Source organism: Cheilinus undulatus, linkage group 11, assembly GCF_018320785.1.
Source record: "Cheilinus undulatus linkage group 11, ASM1832078v1, whole genome shotgun sequence".
NCBI lineage: Eukaryota > Metazoa > Chordata > Actinopteri > Labriformes > Labridae > Cheilinus > Cheilinus undulatus.
Window position 1 is genome coordinate 13,467,285 of NC_054875.1, and position 27,550 is coordinate 13,494,834.

General features: G+C 38.9%; 1 protein-coding gene across 2 annotated transcripts in view; it reads right to left on the reverse strand.

Moving 5' to 3' along the window:
• Nucleotides 1–2,679: 2,679 nt before the first annotated feature.
• sema3b (sema domain, immunoglobulin domain (Ig), short basic domain, secreted, (semaphorin) 3B) overlaps nt 2,680–27,550 on the reverse strand; it is a 166,029-nt gene continuing 141,158 nt past the window's right edge. For both annotated transcript variants that reach the window (XM_041798958.1, XM_041798959.1), the window contains 14 exons: nt 26,321–26,440; nt 25,671–25,764; nt 23,894–24,013; nt 23,633–23,775; nt 23,287–23,401; nt 20,600–20,669; nt 20,333–20,477; nt 15,900–16,119; nt 15,696–15,787; nt 15,574–15,615; nt 12,644–12,801; nt 12,446–12,501; nt 9,241–9,380; nt 2,680–8,467 (listed from right to left, as the gene is read on the reverse strand). In XM_041798958.1, the coding sequence (XP_041654892.1) occupies nt 7,955–8,467; nt 9,241–9,380; nt 12,446–12,501; nt 12,644–12,801; nt 15,574–15,615; nt 15,696–15,787; nt 15,900–16,119; nt 20,333–20,477; nt 20,600–20,669; nt 23,287–23,401; nt 23,633–23,775; nt 23,894–24,013; nt 25,671–25,764; nt 26,321–26,440 (2,028 nt within the window). In that variant the 3' untranslated portion in view covers nt 2,680–7,954. The remainder of the gene's footprint in view (nt 8,468–9,240; nt 9,381–12,445; nt 12,502–12,643; nt 12,802–15,573; nt 15,616–15,695; nt 15,788–15,899; nt 16,120–20,332; nt 20,478–20,599; nt 20,670–23,286; nt 23,402–23,632; nt 23,776–23,893; nt 24,014–25,670; nt 25,765–26,320; nt 26,441–27,550) is intronic.

The window sequence follows — 27,550 nt, forward strand, 5'->3', positions numbered from 1 at the left end:
GTTAACACATTTGCTAGTATTTTAATTTGTTATCTCCTTTTGCTGTTGGGAGTCGAGAAATTGGCAAACTTGTTTGGGTATTTTTTCTCAGGTGTATTCTACATTCAAAGGGAAATGCTGCCCTCTTGTGGACACATGGACTCAGTGCAGCCAGTCAAGGTAACATCAATAGCTATGATTCTAACACTTCATTTATCTGACTAAATTAGACTACAGACCCTGTTTTAACAGAACAAATTTTCCACATAAAGATAAATGAAAAATTATTGACTCGATTACTAGTCTTTTGTTTGATTTGTTATCTCCTTTTGCTGTTTGGAGTCGAGACATTGGTAAGCTTGTTTGGGTATTTTTCCTCAGGTGTATTCTACATTCAAGGGGAATTGCTGCCCTTTTGTGGACACATGGACTCAGTGCAGCCAGTGAAGGTAAAGTCAATATTTATGATTGTAAAACATAACTTTGTTAGACCAATTTAGACAACAGACCCTGTTTTAGCAGAACAAATTTTCTACATAAGATGAATGAAAAATTCTTGACTCGATTGCTAGTATTTTGTTCGATTTGTTAGCTCCTTTTGCTGTTTGGAGTCGAGAAATCGGTAAGCTTGTTTGGGTACTTTTCCTCAGGTGTATTCTACATTCAAGGGGAAATGCTGCCCTCTTGTGGACACATGGACTCAGTGCAGCCAGTCAAGGTAACATCAATAGCTATGATTCTAACACTTCATTTATCAGACTAATTTAGACAACAGACACTGCTTGCATCCCGGGACCTTTACAAATCTTACTGGGCTGTAAGAGGTAGCCGAAAGGTTAATAAAAGGGACGTTTCATGTAGGGAGAGCAGAGGGCTGTTGTTTGTTTGTGTGTGTGTGGGGGGGGGGGGGGGTAGCCTACACACCTAAGCTAGCATGCAGTCAGAAAGACACTGAAATGACAAATAAATTATGATAGCCTGTGGAATTAACATTGAAAATGTTTTGGGATGTGTGCAATAAAAATCATAATAATAATAATAATAATATTAATAATAATAATAATAATAATAATAATAATAAATTAAATAGAAAACGTAAAAAAGTAAGAAACCGACAAAAGTTAGAACAGTTAGAAAACAGTTAAAATTAATACAATTAAAAAATTATTAAAAATGATTAGAGACACACCTTCACTAAATAGTATCTGGGGAAATTGAAGGGTAAAAGTGTGCAAATGCTCAACATAGAAAATTATTACAAGACTATTTTTTTTTTCAGTCAGACTTAAAACATGCATAATAACATTAGCCTATAGAGTTTTGTGCACAACCTCGTCCTTGCTGATTTAGAGGTGGCCACTCTGGTTTGTGTGTGTGTGTGAGAATTTCCTTTATAGCATTTGTTTTCAAATAATGCTACGAGTAGACTCTGTGTCCAACTTACAGTGTGTGGCCATCTCCAAGATGAAAGTTTCTGTGAGCAGTGAAAGAGTGTATCAATTTTTTAACATGGTTACTCTATTCCATGTAGGCTGCTGTGCTTTAATTTTAATTTTTTGAAACAACACAATGTGCACATGTATGCCCTGGTATGTCGTGTGCCTTAGCATACCATATAAATAATCATGGTGGGCCACCATGGCCAATTTTTGGTCCCAGGCCACCCCTGTATATATATATATATATATATATATATATATATATATATATATAATTAACAAATTTATTAGACCACCACCCAGAGTAAGGTTTATGCCACAGCTGCCCTAAATTAACAGCACTGGTAAAAATTGGTAAAACCAAAATCATTTTGCATGTTTCTGCAATGGTTAATACACCGATGTTTAGAAGCTCTTTTACCCAAATGATATTTTTAATGCTAAAATATAATTATTATTCTTATCCATGAATTTTCAAATTATCTGATTTACAAAAAACTGAAAAACTAGTAAAGCACATTAATATTTCTTGATTAATAAGTCAAATTATAGTTATTTACTTGCATTCCTGAACAGAAAAATGAGTTTTCGTGGTTGCATGTTAAGCTTGATTAATTTCTGACTTTCTTGTCCTTGGCTGTATCCAGGTCACTCTCGGGGTAGCTGGAGCACCCCCAAGCTCCTCCCTGGCGCCACCTATGGTCATAGTAGACCAACCCAGCCACAGATTTTCATGAGTTTAAACAGTTCCGTCAAATTCTAAAGTATTTCTTTCAAAAGTGTAGCTTAACTGTATATAGTGTTCACCAATGTAGACACTTTTAAAGAATAAAACTGATCTTTATGTAAGCTTAATCAACACTCTTAATTTTGCTGTGTATTTTACTTTATTGTGAGGTGTGTTTTTAACTGAACGATCTGTTGGAGATCTATTCTGTTGGTATCAAGATCATTTTTTACTGTACAACCCCTCACTAGCTACTCAGTAGGCCTATTTAAAGTTTAAATACTTTTTAATTAAGTAGATTTATAGACCAGAATTTTTACTTTTACTTAAGTAAATTCTAGCCACTATAGTTTTAATTTTTACTTTAGTACATTAGTCATATATCCACCTCTGATTATAACACATTATACGTATGTTTAAAATTCATAATAGACTTACATTATAATTGGTAAAAATAAAAAGTTAATGTCACAAATCTTATTTCCTTTTTCTATAAAAGAAGAGATAATAGAGTTATTTTTAAAGTAACTGCATATTTTATTGTGTTAATCAAAAACAATCTGACATGACATTTCACAAAGACCTCTGGGAGAATTACAGTGCACCATGTTAAGTTTGGCCTTCCACCTTAAACCAGACTGCTCTACTTACACGCCACTGTTCCTTTGCCGTTATATACAAAGCTCTGCTTTCCCCAAAACTCACTCACACATACGCCACAAACACACAAGCCTTTCTCACTTACACACACACACACCAGCCTCTCTTTGAAGCTATCGTACAGGGGTGCGTCACATGGCATGGGCTACAACAGGAGTGTTGAATGGAAGGCTGTGTGAACGACAAACTCTAATTGGACACTGTGTTCAGGAGAAGTTTTCCCATTGGCTGTAATGTCTGGACAATGTTGAGGATGAATCTTTTTCAGCAGAACATGAACAATACAGACGTAAATCTACATTTATAAGAAAAATAAAAATCCACCACAACAACATATCAGCTTATCTTTGCACATAAATACATAGGAATAATAATAATATTCAACATTGTGCTTTCTTTCTCTCGCTCTTTTGCGCCACCGTACCATTGTCAAACGCGTTAGCCACTAACATTGGTCATGCAATTTCAAAAGAGCACAAAACAACAGCTGGTTTAAGAGGGAGACTCAGGCAAGTTTGACATCACTACCAATGTAAAAAAGAAGAATCTGTGTACGTAAAGAACACAGCCATCGAGTTAAACCTCTATGAAGTGAATTAACTTAAATGTGTTGCTTAAATGTAGATAAAGCTCTACATATAAACACAATTTGTTTGAATGTTTTTGCAGTAAATCCTGGAGTCAAAATGCAGAGTGTCCCTTTTGCAGGTGTTATTCAGTCAGTTCAGTTCACTTAAAGAGTTAATTACATCTCTAGAAAAAGGTATATAAATAACAACAACAATGATTCCATACATCTAAAATCCACTCAATGACCTAGTTTGTGCTGCCTCCTCTTCTCAGGGCCAAACACATGGAGTGAAATTCAGTCCACTTAAAACCATGAAACTCCTGACAAATGTGTTGCAGACACAAAGTAGACCATCATAAAAATCATACTTATGAAAAGATAAATGCATGTTTTATCTTACAATGCTGGTTGCCTTCTGTCATGTGGATAGACTATGATATAATGAAGCATCGTACCACAGGTAGGCTCTTCATCTGAGCCTGTACACACAATAGACACTAGGGGGCAGGCTTCACACACCATGTTACCACAGACGACCCACAAACAAGGTTTCTTTACACAGAATACACAGAGAGAGATCACACCAAAGACAGGGAAGGAAGACATTATTGTACTAAATGTCCATTAGGCAGAGATGACATTGTTGAGCAGCAAAAAGTCAATGATAGTGATGACTGCAACACTACGTTTCGATGTGAATCTAACAGTGTGTGAAGTCAGATGAAAGATTTTTCTTTGTTTTTTTCTTTATTTTCTTTTGGACAGTGAGGTGCATTGTGGGAAGCGCAAAATAGCAGCTTTAATGTGTCGTACCATTTGGAATGAGGCATCAGTGAGTTGCTCGTCTTATATTATTTGCATATACTTATCACAAACAACATATGCAAGAACAGTGTAAAAGCACAAGGAGAAAATGTACCGTTTGGAATACAAAATAAATCATAAAACTTATAAATATGTGCTGCACTGAAGCCCAGCAACATGGGTTGTCATGCTTTCAATACTAGAATCTACTTACGGTTAGGGTTATCAATCTGCCCCCTTTCTTATTGGTGGCTTAAAGAGTGACTAAACCCCAGAGTTTTGGCTGAAGTGCTAATACACTTTTGGACCTCATGGACAGGGCAGGGAGGAGGGAGGGGAAAGACCTGGCTAGCAGCATATACATTATACAGAGTATGCTGCTGTATAAGTACCATCCAAGGTAGACTTACCACAAGCCAAATTTTGTATGTTATCAATCTCACTTTAAGAAAAACATGGTTTATAGATAGCTTCAACCCATCTAGGTAGTTCATTCACCTCTTTCTGGGTGAAAATGTTCAATCTAAATGGTAAATGAGAAAGTCTGGGTCATTTGGGTCATTCACAATTTAAAAACTTAAAATATGGAAACCGTACAGTGTAACGCTTATTCAGAGCCCAAACCAAATAGTTGGTTATGCATAAAAAATATGACATTTCATAGTAAGGTCTGACATTTTGAAATTCTAAAACAAAGTTTTAGGTGTATACAAGTGTCTATTAAGACTCTATGTCAAACTGGACAAACGGTCCCATCTTCAACCTTTTCATTATTATTCTTTTTTCTCTTTAATATGCTGGTAAATGTGTGAAAAATCTGTTTACTGGCAAACAGACTACAGCTTCAGCTGTTACAGAATGATTGCTGACTTTAAGTCAGTAGAAACACAGTAATGGTTTGACATCTGACCGCTACGATCCTCACTGGTTTTAGCCCAGAGCTCTTCTTTTACTCTCCCTCATCACTTAAGGACGAAAAAACATGGTAAATTAAGTTTTTTGTTTACTATTTGATAATCAAAAGCAGTGCAATAGCATTTGTTTTTTTCTATCAATATGAGAGCTTAAGGAGATGAACTACACTACCCACAGTACTAGAGTGTCAGAGCCATTTCTCTGATTGGTGGAGGTCGCTGTTACCAGATAATTTTCACATTTGAAAATGCTGAGGGCAATAGGTATGGAAAAAGTGTAGAATTACTGTTAAGCTCTGTGATAGTGAGCTGGCACCATATACGTTACCATATGAGCCAACAGAAAAATTCAGCTGCAGCTGCCAGACTTCAGTCTGAACAGAACAATCACTCTAACACAGTCCTAGCAGCATCTAAGTGTCAGATGTTGCATTGCATAGCATCTTAATCTTGCTGTCGACAGGGCATCTATTACAAATTAATTCGATGACCTGTGAGTTTCAGGTTCTTGCAAATATGTATGATATCTAGGTCTTCATTTTGAATTTGGACAAACAAAAATGAGGAGCTTTGTATCAATGGCTTTGAGTTGAACGGTTTTGTCTCTGTGTTGACACAAGTCAGAGCAAAACATTTAAGACAGAAACAGAATTATTATCGATGCACAGCTATCAAGATAAATATTCCTGTCTTACTCTCCTGTTGTCTTGTCATCTACCTCTTTCCTCATTCTTCACCAATTTCAACATGAGCATCAGAGAGGGAAACAGGAACAGGATGATGTGGGGAGAACGTACCATATTGTGCGGAGACGTGGCACTTCATGCTGCAGTGCGCTTTTTCGTGGTCTTTCGTGCTGCATCACTTACTTAAATCATGTGCATTTAGGATGAAATGCAAAAAAAAGATATGTATTTTTAAATTTAAATTAGGGATGTCCAATAAGTCATTTTTCATGCGGCTATTGTGATTTATCTCCCTATTGTTGTATTTTGAACCTCCATTATTTTGCATTTAAAATGTTTTTTGTTTAACTGTGAATTCTTAGTTGACTACCTGTTAGGCTACAGAGCTTTCTGTATTTTGATAGAAAATACAGAACTGTAGGTAGATTGAAGATAATGGCATAAACTGAACTACAGAAAAAGGAAGTTGTGACTGATTGAAGAGGAAATAGGGGAACAGTAGAAAGTCAAACGTTTAATAGCAAAAGCTACAGATGACTTCTGGCCTGTCCACTGAGCTGTCTGTGAGTTTTTAAACTGACATGCGAAATTGAGGAGCAGTGGTGGGCTCATTTTACATCACTATTGCTGCAGGGAGCCTTTGCAGAGGTTTAACCAAAGTGTGTGGAAAGAGAAGATGAGGCATGTGATTTAAAAAAAAAGGTTTAAATTATCAATCTTAATTGCTTTCTAATAATGCACTAATGCTGACATCCCTGATTTTAATGTTAACACTTGGATCCTTTCTGATAAACACCACTGCTTAATATCTATGTAGATTTTCAATTGAGCACTTAACCTTGGGGTTTAGTTACTCTTTAATACCTCTTATTATAACCACCCTACTCAACACTTCTCCTTAACAATAATGCATTGTACATTACAGACAGCCAATAATAAAACCATTAAATATAACTTTTTTTTGGTAATGTTTGGGAATATGTAAAAAAGTATCTAAATGCACTTTCAACATGTCTGCCATTTGTGTTTGTAGTCCTACCTCACATCTAAAGCTTGTTTGGATATAGTCAAGGTGATATTTGGGCTTCTTTGTACTCCAGCCTGGTCTGTGTAGTGTAAACATCTCATCTGTCTCTCACATCATTGAATGCTAGTAGCTCCCTCCCCTTCCTCATTCTAGTGGTTTGGACCAGTGAAATAACATAATCGTATCTGCTCAGATACAACCACTCTCTAACCAACGGCATTGTGGGTTTTTGTTCTGCTGCAACATGCCTCAATGTGCCTAAGGAAACCACTAAACTATATACTATAACCAGTTCTGCAACATGCTGATCTGTTCCACAGGCTGCCCCCTAACTGCTGGCATCTCTATCAATGAAATGTGTTTTATGCTCAGACGAGTCATGTGAAAGGTAACTGGAAGTATTTGCAGCAAGAGCACCACAGGAAGTTCAATTCATCTAGTTAGTTCAAAAGAATGGGTTCAAAATTGTTTCTTTGCATGCTCGTGCAATCGCCCATGTATACGTGGATGTGATTCCAGTCAGAGACCATTATATTCCAGTATATTCCAGTTGTCACAATTCTCCATTTCTTCCCATTATATGCAGCAATCATTCCACACTTCATCTGTATTGGTTTGACATCTTCAGGTGAGGAGTCCATCCAAAAAACTTTGGGGCTTTTTCAAGTGGTGTAGTCCAGAAGTTAGGGGTTCATACTGTGAGCCACTATCCACATAAAGTGTGTAGATCACAAGATGTGGTCTTCTCTTTGCTCTGAGCAAACCTTCCATGTATAGTCAGTGGCATAGGAAATGACGGTGTGTCTAAGTTTATGCCACACATAAGGACCTGCTTGGACACTCGACTACTCTAGTGGAACAGTGTAAAGGGATCGTGCAGAATCAACGTGGGCAGTAAGGCAGCACATGCAGGGGCTGGCCAGTGGGACGAGGACTCAGGGACTGGGGTACCATATAGTGGGAGCATCCATAGATAAATATACACAATAGAGGAGGTGCTGTGTGTGTGTCTGTATGTGTTTTTATGTGCGTGGATGTTTTTGTACGTGTAAACACCTCCAGAAGTTCTTCGTCTTTCTTTCAACCACTCTCATCCTCTAATCTTGTATCAGTCATTCCTTTCTCCCTCCATCTTTTCTCCACAATGTTACTCCCCTGCACTGCGAGGCGCCCGAGGACTTGGTTTCCCATCGTGGGTCCGGCGGTTTCTCCCCTTTCTGATCTCCTGAAGATGCTTCCACTTCTTGTTAGCAGGGCGCACAGCTGGGGCCAAAGGCGGGACTTCCTTCACCGGAGCAGGGAAGCTCTTTTCCAGTTGGCCAGCTTCTGTGTTCTTGCGTGCCCAAACTTGCTCGCAAATCTGGTCGACAGTGCTGAGGTTAGGATGGTCCACCAACTGCATGAAGTCCCTGTACCAAAGCTTTTGATTGGTCACTGGGGGGCCACCTCCGCTGCGGGGGTCTAACCGGACAGGAGCATCTGAGGGTAGATTGGAGGATGAAGAGGACGTTGAAGGTACGACTTCTAAGGTGATACCCAGCAAGGTTTGGGTAAAGCCATGCTCCATGGCGTGGCATTGGTAAATGCCAACGTCTCTCTTCAAGACACGGCGAATCAAAAGTCCTCTGTCTGTCTGGAGGATGCGATCATCTAGACGTACCTGGAAAACAAAGCAAGTTTCAGTGAACTGTTAAAGCCATGTTTAGAAGATGTTGGAGAGAGACTATTTGTTCTCAGCCCCAAAATCTGTTCCCAGTTTCTTTATACATTTGTCCATAGATTGTCTCAGCAAGTTGAAATATCAGGGTTAAATCACTTACACCCTAACCTTGCAAAGCAGATGGATTTGCCCTTTCTGTGTTTTTAACTGGCAAATCCATCTTGCAAAGCTCCAATCTGAACAGTTTGGGCCCTGTTAGAAAGTGAGGGGACAGTACTTTCAGGCGCGGAGTCGAGACTTAAGCAAGCAGCAACAAGAGGCTGGTGCAATCATAGCTATGGGTGCACTTACGGCTTGAGAGATGAGAGTGGATGCTGCCAGTTTTATCAGAATTTGAAATTTGCAGATCTTTAAATTATGTTATTATTCACATTTAACACAGCACCCCAGCATTTTTGGAATGAGGGTTCAGATAGTAACCATTTCTTCAGAGTCATAGCTGAGTTTGACTTTGATGAAGCTAAGAGAATTGAAGCTGAATAATGTCTCCTACAGACTGTATGTTGGCTCAGTTTGACTGGAAACTATTGGACCTTTTCCCACAATCCATGACTTCCTGTTGATGATTATTAATGATAGTGTCGTGGAGTAATGTCTTTGTTATGGGGAAATGTTTCTACAGGCCCTTTTAAAAGATAAGGACTCCAATGACCTTTTTCAATATAAATTCCTGGGTTGAAACTTTTCTACTGTCCACTTTCCATCACTCTCACCTCTTCCCTTGGGTTCTGTGGATGCTTCTGGAAGGTCCAGGTTACTCTGGCCTGAAGGGATTTTGGGATACACTCCAGGAAAGTGCTACTTCCCTCAACTCCATACAGCTTCCTCTCTGCAGCACGGTACTTGTGGTGGTCTGAAGGGGGCAGCAGAGACAAAGACATTAGCGGTTTATAGTCACTCAGGACATCTGTTCACTCTTAACAGTCCAGGTGGGAAAAAGGCAAAAAACAAATGAAGGGGCAAGACAGGACAGGTCAGTGGGGAAGGGAAACTTTCTCAGAACTTTTAAGATCTTCTCTGACTTTGCTGATAAATGAGTGCAATATAACTGACCATGGATTGACAGAATGAGGAGGTTTTGATGAGATTTTAATAGCTTATGTTTGCCCTGGAAGCTGTTACAGCTTGCTGTCCTCTTGATCTATGACCATATTAACAAACAACTAATGTCAGAGGTTATGAGATCAAGTTGATGAAATAAACTTGATCACAAGATTGTTGTATCACAAGTCACCACTGCCACTAGTCACCAGTGATTAATGGCAGCAAGTGGGTAAGGCTGACAATAGGAAAATTCAAACAAAAATACAAAGCACTCCTCAGAACATTTGAGAATATTGGTCAGAACTTAAGTGGGCTGATTTCAACATTCAGTCATAAGATAGATGTGTAAATTCAAACAGCGATTTTCATTGTCCTGCCAGGACTTGGTCATGCATGTTAGCAGTATGAGTTATGACCAAGGACTTGCATCAGTGGTCTTAACCTTTGCAAAAAAATGCTCATATGTTTCCTTGAATTGGAGCAAGTTTATTTTCATGTCTAGTTCAAAGAGACAGAAAAATCCAGGATCAGCCAAGATGGAGGCACGGCACTTGTTGTCAAAGACATGCTGGCATCAGGGGATCCATCATCCATGTGAACTTAACACTTGGTCTCATCAGAATAGCTAATGGGTGAGCAAGGTTGGAAAGTAGAAGCAGAAGAAACACCTGTAGTACACTGGCAATTTAAAAATCAGCTAAGAGGTTTCCTCTTGGTTGGGAAGGAAACTCAGACATGGTGGCTTCTTGTGGATGGCGATGTCAGTCAACTCTCAGCTAAAAGACAGGGGGTCTGATCTCCAGCTCCTGCAGCCACATGTCTTTGGGCAGGACACTCCACTTTAAGTTTCTCCTTTTGCATCAGTGGAATGTGGAGGAGCATGAAAAGGATCAGTTAATACTGATGGACACTTTACATAGCAGCCTCCATGACTGTGTATGAATAGGTAAGTGTGACCTACGTGGATAAAGTGCTTTAAGTGGTCAAATGACTAGAAAAGCCCTATACAAACTCAAGTCCATTCACTTCTGCAGCAAAGGGGCTGACTTGGCCTACGTCCACCTGTCTTCCCAATGGAGCTTGGGCAATATGGGATTAAAGGATTATGTGATTTTATCACAATTCTTGGGTGCTTATTAGATTTATATTTTGTTTCTGTTGTACTGTGATTCTGTTAGTATATTTATTACGAGGGTATCAATTATGTAAATTTTATTTTCCCTTTAAATCAAAGCAAAAGTCAAGTCATAAAACTCTAAATAAAACCTTTTAAAGCTCTGGACAAGATGCTGGGGGCAGCGGCTGTCCTTCGAGTACCAATGAGGTGCAGATTTTGCTCTGTCTTCATTGGGAACAACTCAGAAAAAAAATACATGATCTAACATAGCAAGTAAGCTATCAGCGCTAACTCTAGCTAGCCAACCGTAGCTAATGTTTTTCCAAGTCATTTGTCTTTTTTTTGCAACTGGTATGTCAAAGACTGTAGCCTCTGTATATGGGCGCCTGCTCGACCAAAAGGCTGCATTGGCACTAAACAAAGGCATTCCACTTTCTTTGAATGAAAGCTGATATTTTCATCCTTAAAAAACTGAATGTTCATAACAGAAGCACATAAGCTAACTAGTTAGCTATGCAACTTGCTCACAGTAAACCAGTCATATAAAAATGGAAGCATACAGTTATGACAGTAACTTGCCAGTTACTATCTGTATTTTATGTTTGGCAGTGTGGCTTTCTGGGATCCCCAGCACCAGTCCTGACTTTCTTGTTCCTACAAGGAATCCTGAGAGCAGGCGTCAGTGACCACAGAAAGACAGTGATTAAGTCATAAGTAGAATAAAGGAGGAGCTGGGGTGGAGGAGGGTTGCAAAAAGTGACTTTCAGTGGAAACCACAAAGCATAGCCAGGCCAGAGCAGCTTGGATATGGCAGAAATCAGCCAATAGCGTGCTTAGAGAGAAATCAGCTGATGACGGCTTACGAGAGATCAGCTGATGTCAATTAGATGGTATAGTGCTGGGCTCCAAAGCCTGTCAGAGCTAACACTATACTCTTGTTTTTTTCAGCAGATATGTGGTCTTGATTATCACCGTTTGATTATCACCGCTTTTCTTAGGTACACATAGGGGGGCTCCAAGGAAAAATGGTTAGGAAACACTGGCCTACACAATCAGTTTCTAGTTAAGTAAACCAGTCAGGCTAGTGTTTACCAGCAGCTGGGATGTTGCTGGAACAGTCCACATGCAAAAAGCCATAGAAGAAACAATGAGGTGCCACAAACGCAGCAATTATTGAGGTGGGTTCAGGTAATGAGACAAGCACACTTTGAGCCTAGGGTTAAGTCCATGGTCTGGTCAGAGTAAAACCAAATTCCTCTACAGCCCCCAGTGCTGTAAATGTAAATTATTTGGGGAACAAGGAGTATAAACTATAAAAATGCCCCCTATTGAGTGCTTTGAGGCAATCTCCCTCTCATCAGCAACAATTACCCTGGTCTCCGTTATTTTTACACAACCCAGACTGCATGCCACATGATGTGATCAAATTACCCAGGAGCTCTTAGAGTTTGAGCGATTATCCTCTTCAATTATGTGGCAGAAAGATGAATAGCAACAGAATGAGGGTATTGTGGTCAAGGCGTACTGAGGTTACCCAGGGGTGAAGGGTGGACGGATTTTGGATTTTTTTGGCACAGAGACAGCAAGATGTCAGATGCCAAGAGTCTCTGAGCTGGAGCAGGATCAGAGTGAAGCTTTGTTCTTATTTATTGAAAAATGCCTCTGTAGGGGGGCAAGCCTAAAAAAGGGTCACGGCTACATGCACTTTCACTGGTTCATTATAATAAACAACCAAAACAAAAGTTTTGAAATAATACCTCCAGAGCACAGGGTGTTGGGATCTCCATTCCTCACGTCCTGACGACGGAAGCGTCTGTAGAGGTTGAACATAGGAGTTTAAAACAGATTCCTAGATGAGTTAAAGTATTTGATTTACTTGCAATTACAATAGTTTTGTTGTACTTGTCTCGCTGAGTCATTATTTGTTTTGTGTCATTAGTGTTTATTTCACCGACCTCTTGGTGTTTGGCAGATAGCGAGTACAAGATGTTCCATCCCAGGCGCAGTATGGGTCCCTGGCCAGGCAGCACTCAGCACAGGCCTTCCCATACACACTGCAGCGATGGAGGGGGACCTGGGCGATCCCTGTGTTTGAGCCCAGATACAGCTGTTGCTGTGGGGACAAAGAGGAAAAACAAGTCTAAAGGGCTGTATCAGAACTGTCATCATCCCAGATTTCCTGTAGCCTATGGCAAGGGTCAGCACTCTCTGGCCCTGACCTTTCTTACCTTGTAGGAAAGTTTAACCCCCACTTTCCATAAACAGATAGCAGACAATCTGTGGTCTGAACATTGTGCTTGTTGAACTGCCTTGGCTGGCCTCGCTTGCTACATCGATGCACTTTGTGGGTTATGGCATTACAATTATGCTGCCTGTCATCTTTACATACATACTTACTCCCTACTTATGTAGCTCCACTGGTCTTACTTCTTTTACTTAACAGAAGACGTTTTTGCTTCAATGAGCCACATTTTAAAGGTTTGTTAAATTCAAACCGCTCAAAGGGAGGACTAATCTTGTATATTTCATACATTTTAATCTCTATTTAGAACATAGAGACTTTACATGCTGGATTTTCAGTATAGGAAGTGTTCTTGCTTCTTTTTGAAGTAGATTTGTAGTCAAAGCTGTATTGAATCACCAGAGTCAGCAAAAAGGTGGAACATTATCCTCACTAATTACATACCAGTGATAGAAGGTGTTCACAGACCACCAGTTGTCTCTTTAAATAGATTTCTACATACAATTGCAGCCAACAGGCCATAATAGAGCAGAAATCATAACTTGAAAAACAAATATGTTGCTGTGTAATGTATTTTAATCAGTGTTTAGATTTCTGAGCTACCTAAAATGAAGCAGAACTAATCTGACATCCATTCACAAGACAAGCCTTAAATAGTGTTACATTTTCTTCTTGGAGAGGACTTTCCTTTTTACAAATCTGCACAATTACATTGATATTTGGCACTCTTAAATCCTGTTAAACTCTGTCTTATTGGGAATATAGTGAACCAAAGTGAGGCTGCTGTATAAAGTCAGTCTACTGCTGAGCTGAGATATAACAGGTGAACAGACTCTACTTGAAGATGTTGTAGACCAAGACAGCAGCATAACCTTTGCAGAGACCAATGCCACATGAATAAGGAAGTGATATAACCCCAAAAGCTGGCCTTGCCACAATTCCAAAGAAAATTAGCATCTATTGGTTGATGATGGGCAATGGTTGTCCAAACTTTTTTTCTCCATATCTCTCCTTCTAACTTATCGTTGCAAGTATCACACCATACACTTAATCCAACTGCTTCACAGATAAAGGATATAGGTACTGAACTTAGATTGGTACTAATAAACTTGCATATCCCTTGCCTCGTGCCAAAGCCTCCAATCTCTAAAGTCACCACATATCACTGTCATATTCAAAATCTGTTCTCCTCTACTCCACTGTCAGTTGTTTCAGTGCAACCACTGCAACCTTCCTTCACCCCAGCCATCTCCATAACACATCAACAGTGTCCAGGTCCAGCAACTCCATGCAACCTGCATCCCTTCAGTGCTCATCCAAGTCATCTTATCAGTATTTGGGTCAAACTCCACAGTCTTCTCTTCAGAAAACCATTCCTCATCTTATCCAACTCCTTCCATCAACACCACCAGTGCCTACACTCCATAGGGGGGTCTCCTATCCTGCTGTCGACCTTGCGACCCCTTCAAGTTCATAAAGACATCACATAGTAGTCACCAAAGACATCTCATGATTTCAAATTTGCAAGAAAAAAAACTTGGTTAAACTTGAATTAAGTCTCTTCTGTGTGAAATACCCTCAGGGCTTGTGTCATTTTATGCCGTGAGATTGAAGCCGATAAAAAACGATGTCCAAAACTCTGCCATTGTGACTAACTGGTAAGTTGCAAGATTGTAACATTAACTTCTAAAACCAGCTGTTTGTAACCTGACAAAGTGAATCACAGGCAACATCAATGACCTGCCTCAATGGAGCTGCAACATCCCATCACACCACTGCAATGATCCCCTGCAATCTTCAAAAGCTGTCTTCTTGGAACGCAAATCTTTAGCCTGAACTGGGGTTAAAATGTTTTTTACTCTTCCAGTGGTTCTGTTAGCCCCTACGTTGACGCAATATAATTCTGACCGCAACACAAAATCTGACACTTTTAATATGTAGCTATTTCTCAAGTGTTTCCAGGCTGTTTTGTTGACCTTTGTGTCCAGCCTACTGTTACACTCCCTTCATCATGCATGCCGCCTGACTTGTTTACCTTAGAGTTGGCTCTTTACGCGAGGTTGCCTCTTTCTCCTTCTTACTGCATTCCTTACATCACTAAGTTGTTGCTGCTTGACAATTCAGCACTTCTCAAAAAGGTAATTGTCTTTAGAACAAGCTTGTTTAACAAGTAGAAGCACAGATGTTTCTCCCTGCACTAATCAAACCTGCCTCACCCTGCACTCCATCTACCTAAAATCATCTTTTCTAAACTTTCTGATCTTATTCATTGAATCTGTTGTGTCTGGGAGGTAGTTGATGCCTCTTCTTGCCTGTGAATTTGTTTTACAGCCACTTTCCTCCTGCCCTACACCTGCCCCTTTCCTCCTCTTAGACTGTTCTATTCTTAGTCCCTGCCCTACACCTGCCCTTTAGTGTTTGTGTACAAGTGCTGCCTCAGCTTGTAAAAAAAAAACCTGCCTTGCTTTGGTTCAACATCCCCCCTACTGGGACTGTTGGCAGTGTACCCTTCTGTTTGGCACAGCCTGGGCATCCTTGTGCATTTTTTAGCTGAACATGCAGATCTGTCTGATTTTTGATCCAGAGGGACCAGAATGTTTTTTTTTTGTCATCAGTGATTTAAAGTGTAAAAAAACAACATACCCGTTTTGAGGAAATCTGCATGTTGATGATTGATGAAGCATCCTGAAAAGAGGAGAACATACATAAATTGACATATTCTCTCAATTACAGTTAAGTCAGAAGAAAAGTCTGAGTTTTCTTACTTTGAAGACCTCAAGCTCTTCCAGAAGAAGCTCCTCCATGTTGTTCCAGCTCTCCTTAGGAACATTGATCACTTTTAGAACAGTCCCTTTGTCTGAAATAGAAATTGCAGTCCATCAGGTCACTTTCATATTTTATGTTGTCACGATGAGTAGCTAGGTAACTTATAAAAAAGTGATGTGATAATCTGAAAAGAAGTAGTTCACCTGTGCCAATAAACATGACATCATATTGTCCGTCTGCAGCGTTGACTCTGTCCACGGCTATCTGCGTGAAGCTGTAGTCCACGTTGGTTCTGACGAAGATGGGCCGTCTACTCATGGGGTAGACCGGGTTATACATCAGAGGGTGGTGACGAGCAAACTGGATCACATCATCTGGGAAACCCTTTGTGGACTCAAAACTGCCAAAAGTCTTGCTGGGACACTGATTGTAGGCAAAACAGAAAAGTCTAAATCAGTCTTCAGCACAAGCTCCTATGATAATAAAACAATTCAAACCAAATGCAAAGCATGGGCTTTGAATTAAATGATTAAGCACAAAAAGAGGCCTTGTTAGAGGCTGTTGCTTCTGACATATGTTTTCAGTCTAAATTTATTTGTAAGGACAGTTTTCTCTCATTGATGTCAATAACTGAATATTTGAAGGGATGCCAAATGGTGCAAGTAAATTTCAGTTATAATTTAAGATAAAGCTACTTTGATATGCAGACACTTTCCTTTCAACTTTACAAAAAGAAATACTTTGGCCTTTTGAATGGATGCAAAATGCTGTAAGTGAATCTGAAACCCCATTTAATCTACAGAGAATTTGATAAGCAAATATTTCCTGGAAATTTGCAGATGTTTGAATAAGTATATTCTACATTTACGATACGAAAGTGTTGAACTCCCATTTTTAATGGAGAGCAAAATGGTTTAAGTAGTTTTGAAAGATCACTTAGCATGATAAATCTGATTAGCAAATATTTTCCTAAAAACTGCTATTGTTTGAGCATGCATTCTTCACACATTTAAGACTCAAATTATACACTTAAATTTCAAATAGGAAGCCAAATGGTCTGACATCGTTTGAACTGAAAATGTTGCTGTGAAAATTTTCTGAATAGAAAATATTTCAAATTTTTGAAAGGGAATAATTGTCTCTTTAAAGAGATACCAGATAGTCCAAGTACATTTATGACATTTAAATCAACTCCAATTTGAATGCAAATATATATTTTGAGGATATGCCAAAAGATGATAATAAATTTGAAACAAGATTAAACCATAGTGAATTTTATATCCAACTACTTTCCCAGAAATGTGTTAGTTCTATAATTACATTTACAAGATAAATACTTTTTAATGGGATGCCAAGTAAATTTGAATAATCCTTCTAAAATTATTTTGATATGCAAATAATTATCTGGAAAAAAAGAATCAAAATATAAAAAATATAAATAAAAAATAAAAAATATATATTAAAACATATTTAAAATATATATTTAATATTTACAAGATGCCAAATCTTTCAGAAAAATTTGAGATGTTTTTAAAATTAGATCCAATTTGATTTTCAGATTTTTTAAGGGAATTTTTGATTGTTTAAAATTCATATTTCACATTTAAGATGTGAAATGTCTTTTTTTTTAGGGATGCTAAATGTTGCAAGTAGTTCTGAAATATCATTTAACTGAAGGTCAATTGGGAATGAACATTTTTTCATTGCAAATTTGTTAGAAAAGTTTTTTTACATTTAGAAAAGGGAAAAATGTACCCATCAAAGGGATGCCTAATGGTGCAAGTAAATGTGAGACATAGTTTATCTGAAGTTAAGTTGAAATTCAAATGCTTTACTTCACAGCTGTAAATGTTTAAGCATGCATTTTGCACATTTACAAGTAAAAAGGTACCTGCACATTTTAAAAGGTTGCCAAATGGTACAAGAAAATAACAAAAACACTTAAATTTAAGCTTTTTTTTGACATGCTATTTTTCTAGAAAAATATCCAATGTATGCATATTTGCAGTTAATTTCAATTTTTCACTTTTTAAAGAATAAATTCATTAACTTCTCTTCTCTTTTCTTGAGTGATGGCAAATGGTATAACTCAATATGAGACACAATTTAAACTAACACTTTGATAAGCACATATGTATGTACATGCATGCTTTACATTTATATGAGGAGTTACACACAAACCAGCAATTCAAAATCCTAGGTATGAAGGAGATCTGGGGTTCTTTGCCAAACAGAACTATTTGGGCATAAAATCGATTAACTTTGAGTCACACAACATTTGATGGGCATTGGTTCCGCTTGCTCTCCATGTTACTAACAAAAACAGTGACTGGTCAAAGCCACAGTCCAGCAGGTATCAGTGATATGATTATGAGGTATCAGTGATGTGATTATGGTCAAATAAAACAGAAACACAAGTTTCTCTCTTGGTCAGAGCCAAGCCACTGTTTCTGATTTCTTCTTCAGATGTTTCCTAAAAATTCTGCAGCATTATGCAGTTCTTTGTAACTTATTTATAGTATGCACAGTAGTTAAAGCTGCAGAAAAAACTCTCCATCTTGTTTGTGCATTCTCAACAGTGACTCTGCTTTCCAGGCAATTTTGCATAATTCACTTTTAAGCAAGATCATTTTCTGTAATTTGATTAGTTCCGCTAATTTTACAACCCAGTGAGGTGATGATGGCGTGAGAGTGGGTTTACTGTAGGCCAAATACAATTACCATTCTGCAAGAATACAATGGGGATTGTTCTGCTGTGGCAGTAACAGCTGAAGCTCTGCATAACAAATCCTGCTGACGCTACGCTTGTGTGCTTAGCAGAAAGTAAGAGGCCTGATAAGCACATATTGATTGTGAGGTTTTGTGGAGAGCTTTTGGATTAGATGAGGTTCAAGACTGAGTACTGCAAGTGTATTAAGTGTCTTTAAGTATCAGACTGCCTGGCTGCTTTAAGGGCTAAATTTGTTCATATGCCACCTTTTATTTTTTTAACAGTTTGGTACACCAAATAGAAATTCTAGAAAATATAAATCAGAAACATCCATGTCCCTTCATTCAAACTTAAATGTATGCACTGTTAAACACAACTGTAACTAGTTCATCTCTAGAAAAGATTAAAAGATTAAGAATAATAATTTAACATTACTAAAAGCTATGCTTTAAAATGTTTTTTAGATTATGACTAGTATGATTTTGTTATTTTGAATCTGAAAACTTATATTTTTAAGTTCATACTGAAAATGTGTGGCAAATCTTATCATTACCATTACCTAGTTTAGGTATCCAATAATATAGAGGTGTACTTTCCAATCCTGAATTTTAGATTTATAATTGAAATAAGTGCTGCACTGCTGCACCAGTGTGGTCTGAAACACCTTTATAGAGGAAGGAGACAGCTTTTAAGTGCTTGTTCTGTTAAACATGATTTATCACTGTTACACATTAAGAGATATGCCAGAGTGCATGTCCATTTTAGTCTTAGTCTTTTGTTTTCATGCTTTTTTAGATTTTGTCACATTCTAGTCATTTCTGCCCTTTTTAGTTTTAGACAAGTTATAGTCGACGAAAACTACAAACATTTTAGTCTAGTTTTAGTCCATGAAAAGTCTTCACATTTTAGTCTTTACTTTTAGTTTAAGCATTTATTCTCTTGTCTAAATCTGGTACCAAATCATGTTGGTGTGTTCTATGCACTCTGCCAAACCTGGGATCCCTGCTGTCTACAGCTGAGAGGCAGAAGAGCTGCAGATTGATGAAAACTAAACTTAATTTTTTTCAGTTTTAGTCAGCATAGATCTATCTTTGGCTAGTCTTAGTCTAGTTTTTGTCATGGAAAAAGACTGTCAGTGAACATTTTTAGTCGTAGCTTTAGTCGACAAAATTAACACTGGTTCATACTATAGATGCAGTTCTATGCACTAGTTTAAAAGCATGTAGGGCACTAAGGATTCATTGTGGGGCCTGACATGCTACGACCCCGCACTGACACATGTTGACACACATGGGTGGCAGCCAGAGTCAAGCCCAGCTGCTTCTCTTTTGTCTAGGCCTTTTAACTTCGGACATCTACAGCATGATCAGGGGCTTGCCTGGATGATAGCCTAGGCCATGCTAACTTCCCACATCCACCCCTTACTCCACCTTAGACGTGTGGACTGTGTTAACTTTTGTCAACAGACTATTTTCCCATGCCCCTGCTAATATGCAAGAACATCCTGAGCACAGCCTGGGTTGTGTCGATCCTCCTTCCCCCCGATGGTACCTATAGTTGGGCTTACTTACCATTCCACACCCTTACTTCAAAAAGTTTTGGCCCAAACATACCTAAAAGTTCTGCACAGTACAGTATATAGTACGGATGTTTTGAAGCTTAATGTATAAACTAATATGTTGGTGCATGCCTATAGTGCAGCGTTTTTAAGGCTGAATGTATTTGAACTATTTTTTGTCTCACTAAAGCAATGCATTAGATTTTCAGGTCATCATATTTTAAAGAAAATCAAAAGTTTTAAAGTAACTAAAAGCTCTATGTGTAACAAAGTTAGGTACTTATTTAAAAACAGTTTGTGAACATACTTTAATTAGGGTTAGAAACACTTGACACTACTCAATGGGTGGGTCATGGCTGTTGACATACCATTCCTGGGCGTGGGTAGGGGACTTTTCCCTGGAAGGGGACCCACTGATAGTTGGGCCCCTCTTTGTGAGCGAACGGCCCCAGGAAGGCCCTCCGGATGTCATTCATGGAGTAGAGACACACAGCTGAGCCTTTAAATACACTGCTGCTGGGGGACAGGGGAAGCTGGGTTAAGAACAACAAAACACACGTGGACACACCAACTCTCTCACTGTCTTTCTTACTAACACGCCAACATCCATAAATGCACAATTAATGGACTCTGACCTGGAAGTGGAGAAGACGGTGTACACCAGAGGGTTCTTTCTGTCCCTGGTCTGCAGCAGGAAAACATCGCCTGAGGTCACAACACAAACACACACTTTAAGGTCAGGTTGTGGTAGCCCAGAGGTCAAAGGGCGAGAGAAAGATAAGCAAAGCCCTACGGTCCTGTTTAAGTACTTTAAAGAGGCATTTCATCAATAACTGAGGGTCATGACATGGAGGACAATCCCCTTTAACATCAAATAAGGTTTGTAAAAATATTTAACAAGATTTAGTCCCATTAAATCAACGTTTTCATGAGGGGTACCACAGATAAGATGCATTTTCAGCTTTAAAATTTGTGAAGTACTGCAGGTGAAACATATGGCTTCTCATAGGGACTAAGGAACTGTGATGGACAGATTTAGCCTCAGGTCCAGTTGGGGTCTGGACAAATTTTTCCACCTAGTTCACCTTCCCCTGCTTTATCATATTACTGCCTGCAGATATGGTCACAGAGATCAACCTGAAACATCTTGAGAGCTGAACCGTTGCAGCTGCTGCGCTAACCCATGACTGGAAGGTTGGTTTTTCTCACTGTGAGATGTGACACTGTCATGTGTTTCCTGCTTTATTCAGAAAACTGAGCTTTCTTTTCATAATTCAAGATTTCCTCGAAGTCTTGGCATCATGCCCAGTCAGATAAAAACTAGACTTAAGCTTGGTCCACACAAAAACGTTTTAAAAATCTCAACAGTTGGTGAAAATATGAGAACCCACTGACAACAAATAACGGTAGGCTGGACAGTTTTGCTCCTGTATTGTGTAAGGAGCAACACGTGACTGGGACAGCTTGCAGACAGATACTAATCACGATCAGCAAAGTCTTCATAACAGGAAATCTCACCGGGTGCTAATGGCCTGGCGGCGAGGTTGCACCACGTGTATGAAGGTTATTGACCACTTATAGACATGTGAGTACCATACTCCCTACAGAGAGTAGCAGAAGTGTCACTGTTTACATTGGTCTACCATGCATTATGATTAAAATGAAGGGTCACCTTGAGGGTGATCGCCAACAGAGAGACTTGTATAGACTGGACTGAAAGAGACATTTGTCTGTTCAAAGCAGTATGTTTAACCCCTCAGTTACACTTGCAATTCACATGTGGCTGATTTCCCTAGATCTGTAAATGTATGGATAATGCCTCTGCAAATCCTTGCACTTCTTTACAGTTGGATAGAAACATGATAGAAACTGCCTGTAGCCATGGGGCAGAGGTTGACTTTTCACCGTTCAGTAGTTTGGAATATGTGCAAGGAGAATTACCAGGGCAGAAACAGCACTGTGCATGTCAACATATAAGTAGAGAAGTGGACCTGCTAAGAATGTAGCATGAACAGATGAATGAGCTAAGCTAAGCTAAGCTAACTGAGTAGCCATTAAAACTTTTATTTGTATATTAACCAAACTATTTTTAACCAATTATGCCTACTAACATTTAACTTTAATTTTCCCTTTTATGTATAAGTAGGCCTAAAGTACATCTCAAACTGCCAAAATCAACAGCAAATGACTTGCCTCTTTAAACAAACACTGCACTGGAAAAAGTTTTTATGCTTTTTGAAATGAATTGGAGGTATCTAATACTGACTTTAAAGCTTTATAAGCTTTCCTTGTGCAACAAATGCATGACAAAGATTAGTGCAGGAAATTTGTGGAAAAGAGAATTAATTTAGCACTGGTATCCAATACATATTAAACTACTTGCCATCCAGGCTTGGGCAGAACAATCATAGAGACGTCACATTAACGATCCAGTCCTTAAAGTAGTTCAAATCTGACCTGCTGCTCCTTTACCGTATGACTTGCCTGCTCTCTATTGTTCTGTCCCATCAAAATAAAGACTGAAAGCTCAGATATAAATTTATAAAATAAAAAGGAAATCTTACACAACTCTCCAAGAGTCAAAGGAAATAGTATGGTTAACATATAGGTCAATTTTTCATCCATATCCATATCTGTGTGTGTTTTGTTTTAAATTGATCTAATATATATTTTTGAAATTCTAAGCGTTAAGGCTAGATCAGTCTTGAACTGTTGTGGTTGCAGCTCCAGATGCTGGGACCTATCCAAATGTATGAGTGTAAGCTGAAATTATGACCCATTATCGTAAAATATTTCCTGTTTCCACAATCCAAGCCTTAAAAATTTAAACTTCATTCTGGACTCTGTGTAGAAAATACACCTTTTGTCATATGATAGCTCAGAAAAGAAAAGCCTGTCACTCTCTCTGAACCCACAGAGAAAAACACTGGCTTTGGATCAGACCAGAATCAATTACCAATTAATCTCTCACTCATGCTTTCTCCAAGTCTGCAGGAATGTGAGTCTGAATGGTAATCTGCAATTTAGGTCAGAAATCTTGGTTGATTTATTATGCTTTCCTAGACTTTTTCTCTGTTTGCAAGGAAAGAATGTGCTTCTGGGTAAAGACCCAAAGGACAAAAGAAGGTCAGAAAATGAGCCCAAATTTCAACTCTTAGTTTTGCTCTTTGGAGCTTTTGAATAATGTGATGGCTTCTTGTGCTCCACATTAGGTCATTCATTGGAAGTGGGTTACACTTTTCCTTGATGTAGGGGTTGTCATAACTTAGCGAATGGCTGAACTTAAAACACCCGGCATATTAAAGGGAAAAGCTGAACTTACGAAGCTCGTCGAAGTATGTGTCGCTGCCATCAGCCCCTGGCACTGAGCAGATCAGACGGGTCTTCAGGAATGTCGTCCACTTGTTTACCAGACTTCTCTGACCACCCATGTCATTCTGATACAAGACCAACAAATCAGATGTCATTTAACAGATATAACATTTCAAATTTCACTGTTCTAAGTTTCAAATGATGCAGCTGAGATCAAAAACATTGTATTTGGTAACCCTGATATAGTCTCATTTTGTCAAGGAATCTAATAGTCATCATAAGCAGGCCTTATTCAGACCTTGTTAACACTCCTGGTGGGTTTTAATGCTGAACAGGATGATGAAACAATATCTTACCCTGCACAGTTGTCCGATGCGAGAGTAGGTGGACTTTCCCAACCCCTGGGCCTCAACTGCCGTCTCACGGAAGAAGAAAAATACCTTGTCATCATCTGGGTTCTCACTCTCCGGCACCCAAAAGGACCCAACAAACTTTGGTTCTGTTGGACACAAGAGGAACAATGACAATTTTACTTCAATATCTTTGATTCCAAATACAATCAGAGTGAATCTGAACATGAAAATAAGGGAACGCATCAGATGCAAATGCAAACAGACCATTGAGCCAGCGAGAGTCGTGCTGTTCGGTGCGGATGGAGGGGCGTCTCCCCAGGCTTCTGAAGATGGTGAAATCCCGTCCCATCAAGTCTGTGGCTACACCTGCATAAAGTTCATCCCCTAGGAGAAAGAGTCAATTACTCAGTGATTTTTATGACACATTCTGGTGGCTAATGTATTTCCAAAAGGCATTGTTGTGGGTAAAATGTTGGTAATTTATCTGTTGGAGTGCTCAGGTTATGTTTTTGTTGTAACAAGTCATTGGTTAGTTCAGCATTTTAAGTAGTCTGTTAATGCAAGGGCTTTCGAAAGTGAGGGCCCAAGCCCCCTGGTGGACACCAGGAATAGTGCAGGTGAGCCCCAATATTTCAGATGATCATAAAAACCTGGTTAAAACCAACAAAGAACAATCAGAAGACTTAACTACCATGTCTGTTTTTCTCATTTATTCTGCCTGATGTACAGAGCTGTTGGCATGATTTAATAGTACAGCTTACTTCCTTATTGTAAGATTTATAAGAGCCTTCTGAGACACTAACGTTACTAGGAAAGAGTTCGCAAAGCCACAACGTGTATTTAAAGATATGAATAATAGAACAGTAAATACAGGTTTCTTTGCAGACCCCTGATAAAAACAAGACACATTTTGGCTTTGGGATTTAGCATACGCTTTCCTAGTTGTTTTTAATGTCTCAGAAAACCAGGAATTCATACTAAAATTTTCTGTTTATGAAATAAAAACACGAGGAGAAAAACTCTTAGTTTCATGTTATGTTTTAGCAGGGGTTTTGGGGACCCCCAAGGATTTTACATCTGCTGGGTTTCTTTACATGGTAATGTTTTCCTTTCTGGAAACATATGTACTTTCCTTTAGCTATTTTCTAGAATAAAAACAATATCGTAAAATATCCTGCACAGTTTCTATCTATTTTTGACTTCTGGGCAGGTAGCTATGCAGCAGCAGAGGGTAAATCTGCTGTTGTGTCATCAACATGCAGAGCTCTCTAATCTAACTAGCGAGATAGCAGAGAGGGCAACATTTTCTTTTTGGAAATTTTCCCATTATGTTAATTGTTTCAAAAAAAAAAAACATGTTTAAGAGCTTGTTGCATTATTTTTGTTTCCTCTGCATATCAGATTGTTGGGAGGTAATCACCTATTGTATGTTATTCCTGTAATCATTTGGCTGCAGTTACAGATAATGGGCTATAAACTAGGCAATAGACCAGAAATATCCAAAACTTTTTCACTGAGGGCAAACCCGCAGAGTAAGGATGACTGGGCCACTTCTGGATGGCTTACCTTCAATGTGTAAGACGCCAAAACGAATCCATTGTAGGCTAAAATATAGTTTATAATTAAAGAAATTCAGCCCACATCACAGCCTCCATTAATGGCTACCACAAATAGTCAAGCACTGCAAGGAATTCAGGGGTGGCCAATCAGATTTCAGGGGGGATCCAGGTCAGCCCTGGGTAATACTGAATCTGCCTCTGGTCAGATGAAAATGTGTAGTAAGGGTTTGCGAATGCAAAGTTACTCTCACATTGCTTGTCTTTGTATGCAATGCAGTAACCTAGCACATTACTTTCTAAATGGCAGCATCTTGTGACAAAATGAGTTACTTTTAAAAATATCTTTACCCATCACTGCCAAACGGGCACTTCAGAAGCAAAATTAGGGAGGATTGGGTGATGAGAAATATTAAAAATGGTAATAAAGGTTTTTACACAAATTGAGAAGAGCAGCTCATGTAGATATATATGAATTCAGTTACCGACGAGAACAGATGCAGCATTATGGCGAGGATCATAGGGACTCTTTCCTTTCCCGTCTTCCACCTTAGAGGGGTCAATCCTGAACACGTGGTCCTGATTGAGAAGAAGAACAAAACAAAAAGGAGGTATCATTGTGCTTTCTTTTGTCAGCATTGGAAAGCAGCTCTTGGTCTTCAGTTTTGTCAACAATAATTCAGTATTTTTCAGGGAGTATAACCACAGATTTCCATGTGTTAACTTTATAATGCGAAGCTTTACAAGCACGGGTAACTGCTGGATATCAGACGCCAGAATTCATGTACAGTCCATAAAGATGTTCGGCTTATCTTTGATAATGTTATCAGTTTTAATGGCCTAAAAACATGTAGCTGTAAGGGGTCTGACAGTTTTCAAATAAGCTTTTGAGCCAAACAAAGGAAGTGTTTATAGATTAATTCTGCCCATCTGCACCATGACTTGTGCTTGGTCAATGTATGAAAATGATTCAGAAACAGCTGGTGTCTGAGCTTTTTAAAAGCAGCTTTGAACCCCTAGGCGTGTTTCAATATATTTAGAAAAGATCTTGTGATTTAAACCAGGAAAAATACAATCTAACTCTGTCGTTCAGCAGTTCAGCTGTGTTTGTTTGTTTGTTGTGTGGACTTCTTACCTCCATCCTGTGTCCCACTTCTACAAAGGCACATGTAGGGTGGAAGGCCCCAGTTCCACAGGCGTACAGGTGAGTGCGGTTAAAATGATGCACAATCTTCACATAGTTCACACAGTCGGTCTGAAAGAGGAGCACACAGATACAAGGTGTCAGCAAAAACAGCAGTTTGAAGGAAAACTGTTCAGTCAGGACTGACTGCTCTTATTGCTGCTATTTATATTTGGTAGTGTGGCTGTTCTGGGATCCTCCTGCTCTTCCACAACTCTATGAGGAAAATATCAAGCAGGAACAGACCATATTCCTGCCTACAAGGAAAACCTTAGGCAGGCAGAGAAGCAGAAATAAACCCAGAGCACAGAAGGCATTAGTGACAAATGAATGACACTGATTTAGTCAGATACAACATAAAAGAGGAGCTGGGGTGGAGGAGGATTTCAAAACGCAGCTTTCAGAGGAAGCAGGAAAGCACAGCCAGGCTAGAGAAGTTTAAATATGGCGGTGTGAGCGAATTAGCTAGCTGTCAGCTGATGACAGCTTCTGTGAGATCAGCTGATCTCAAACATACGGCAATGCTCTTCTCAATTTTTCATAAGTTTGCATCTTTCTTTTTCCTTGTCTACAGATACACATTCACTGATCACTTAAGGTATACTTGCGCAACTGCTCATTATTGCAAGTATCCAATCAGCCAATCACTTGACAGCAATCAATGCATTAAGGGATGTAAATGACACATCAGAATGGGGAAGAAGTGTGGCTTTGATGTGACATTTATCCCTGTTTCTTCAGCAAAATTTACACAAAGACAATTCTAAATCCGAGTGTATTTGATTTTTATCTTTTCAGATTAAAAATTTAGACACAACTGAAATCTATTTATTTCCAGATAGCCCCTTAAGATGAACAGTCTTGTTTACGAGGGGTATACCAAATTCAAAAGATATCTGTCAGATTTACCTTAATTTCTCAAAGAATACCAAGAAAGGGACTGCCATTAGCTGCAGTCGAGTTCAAAAGTAAGAAAACAAGCGTGAAAGTCCACACTCAACTACACATCCATGAAAAACTCACACACTCATAATGGATCTAAGATCAACCAAAGCTTCGCCTTTTTTCTCTCTGGTTTAGATATGTGCATTCCTCACATAGCTCATCTCACCCATTCTGCTTGTGACAACACTGTTCTGTCCTGAGCTCCACCTCATACTGACTGTTGATACAGCATTTTGT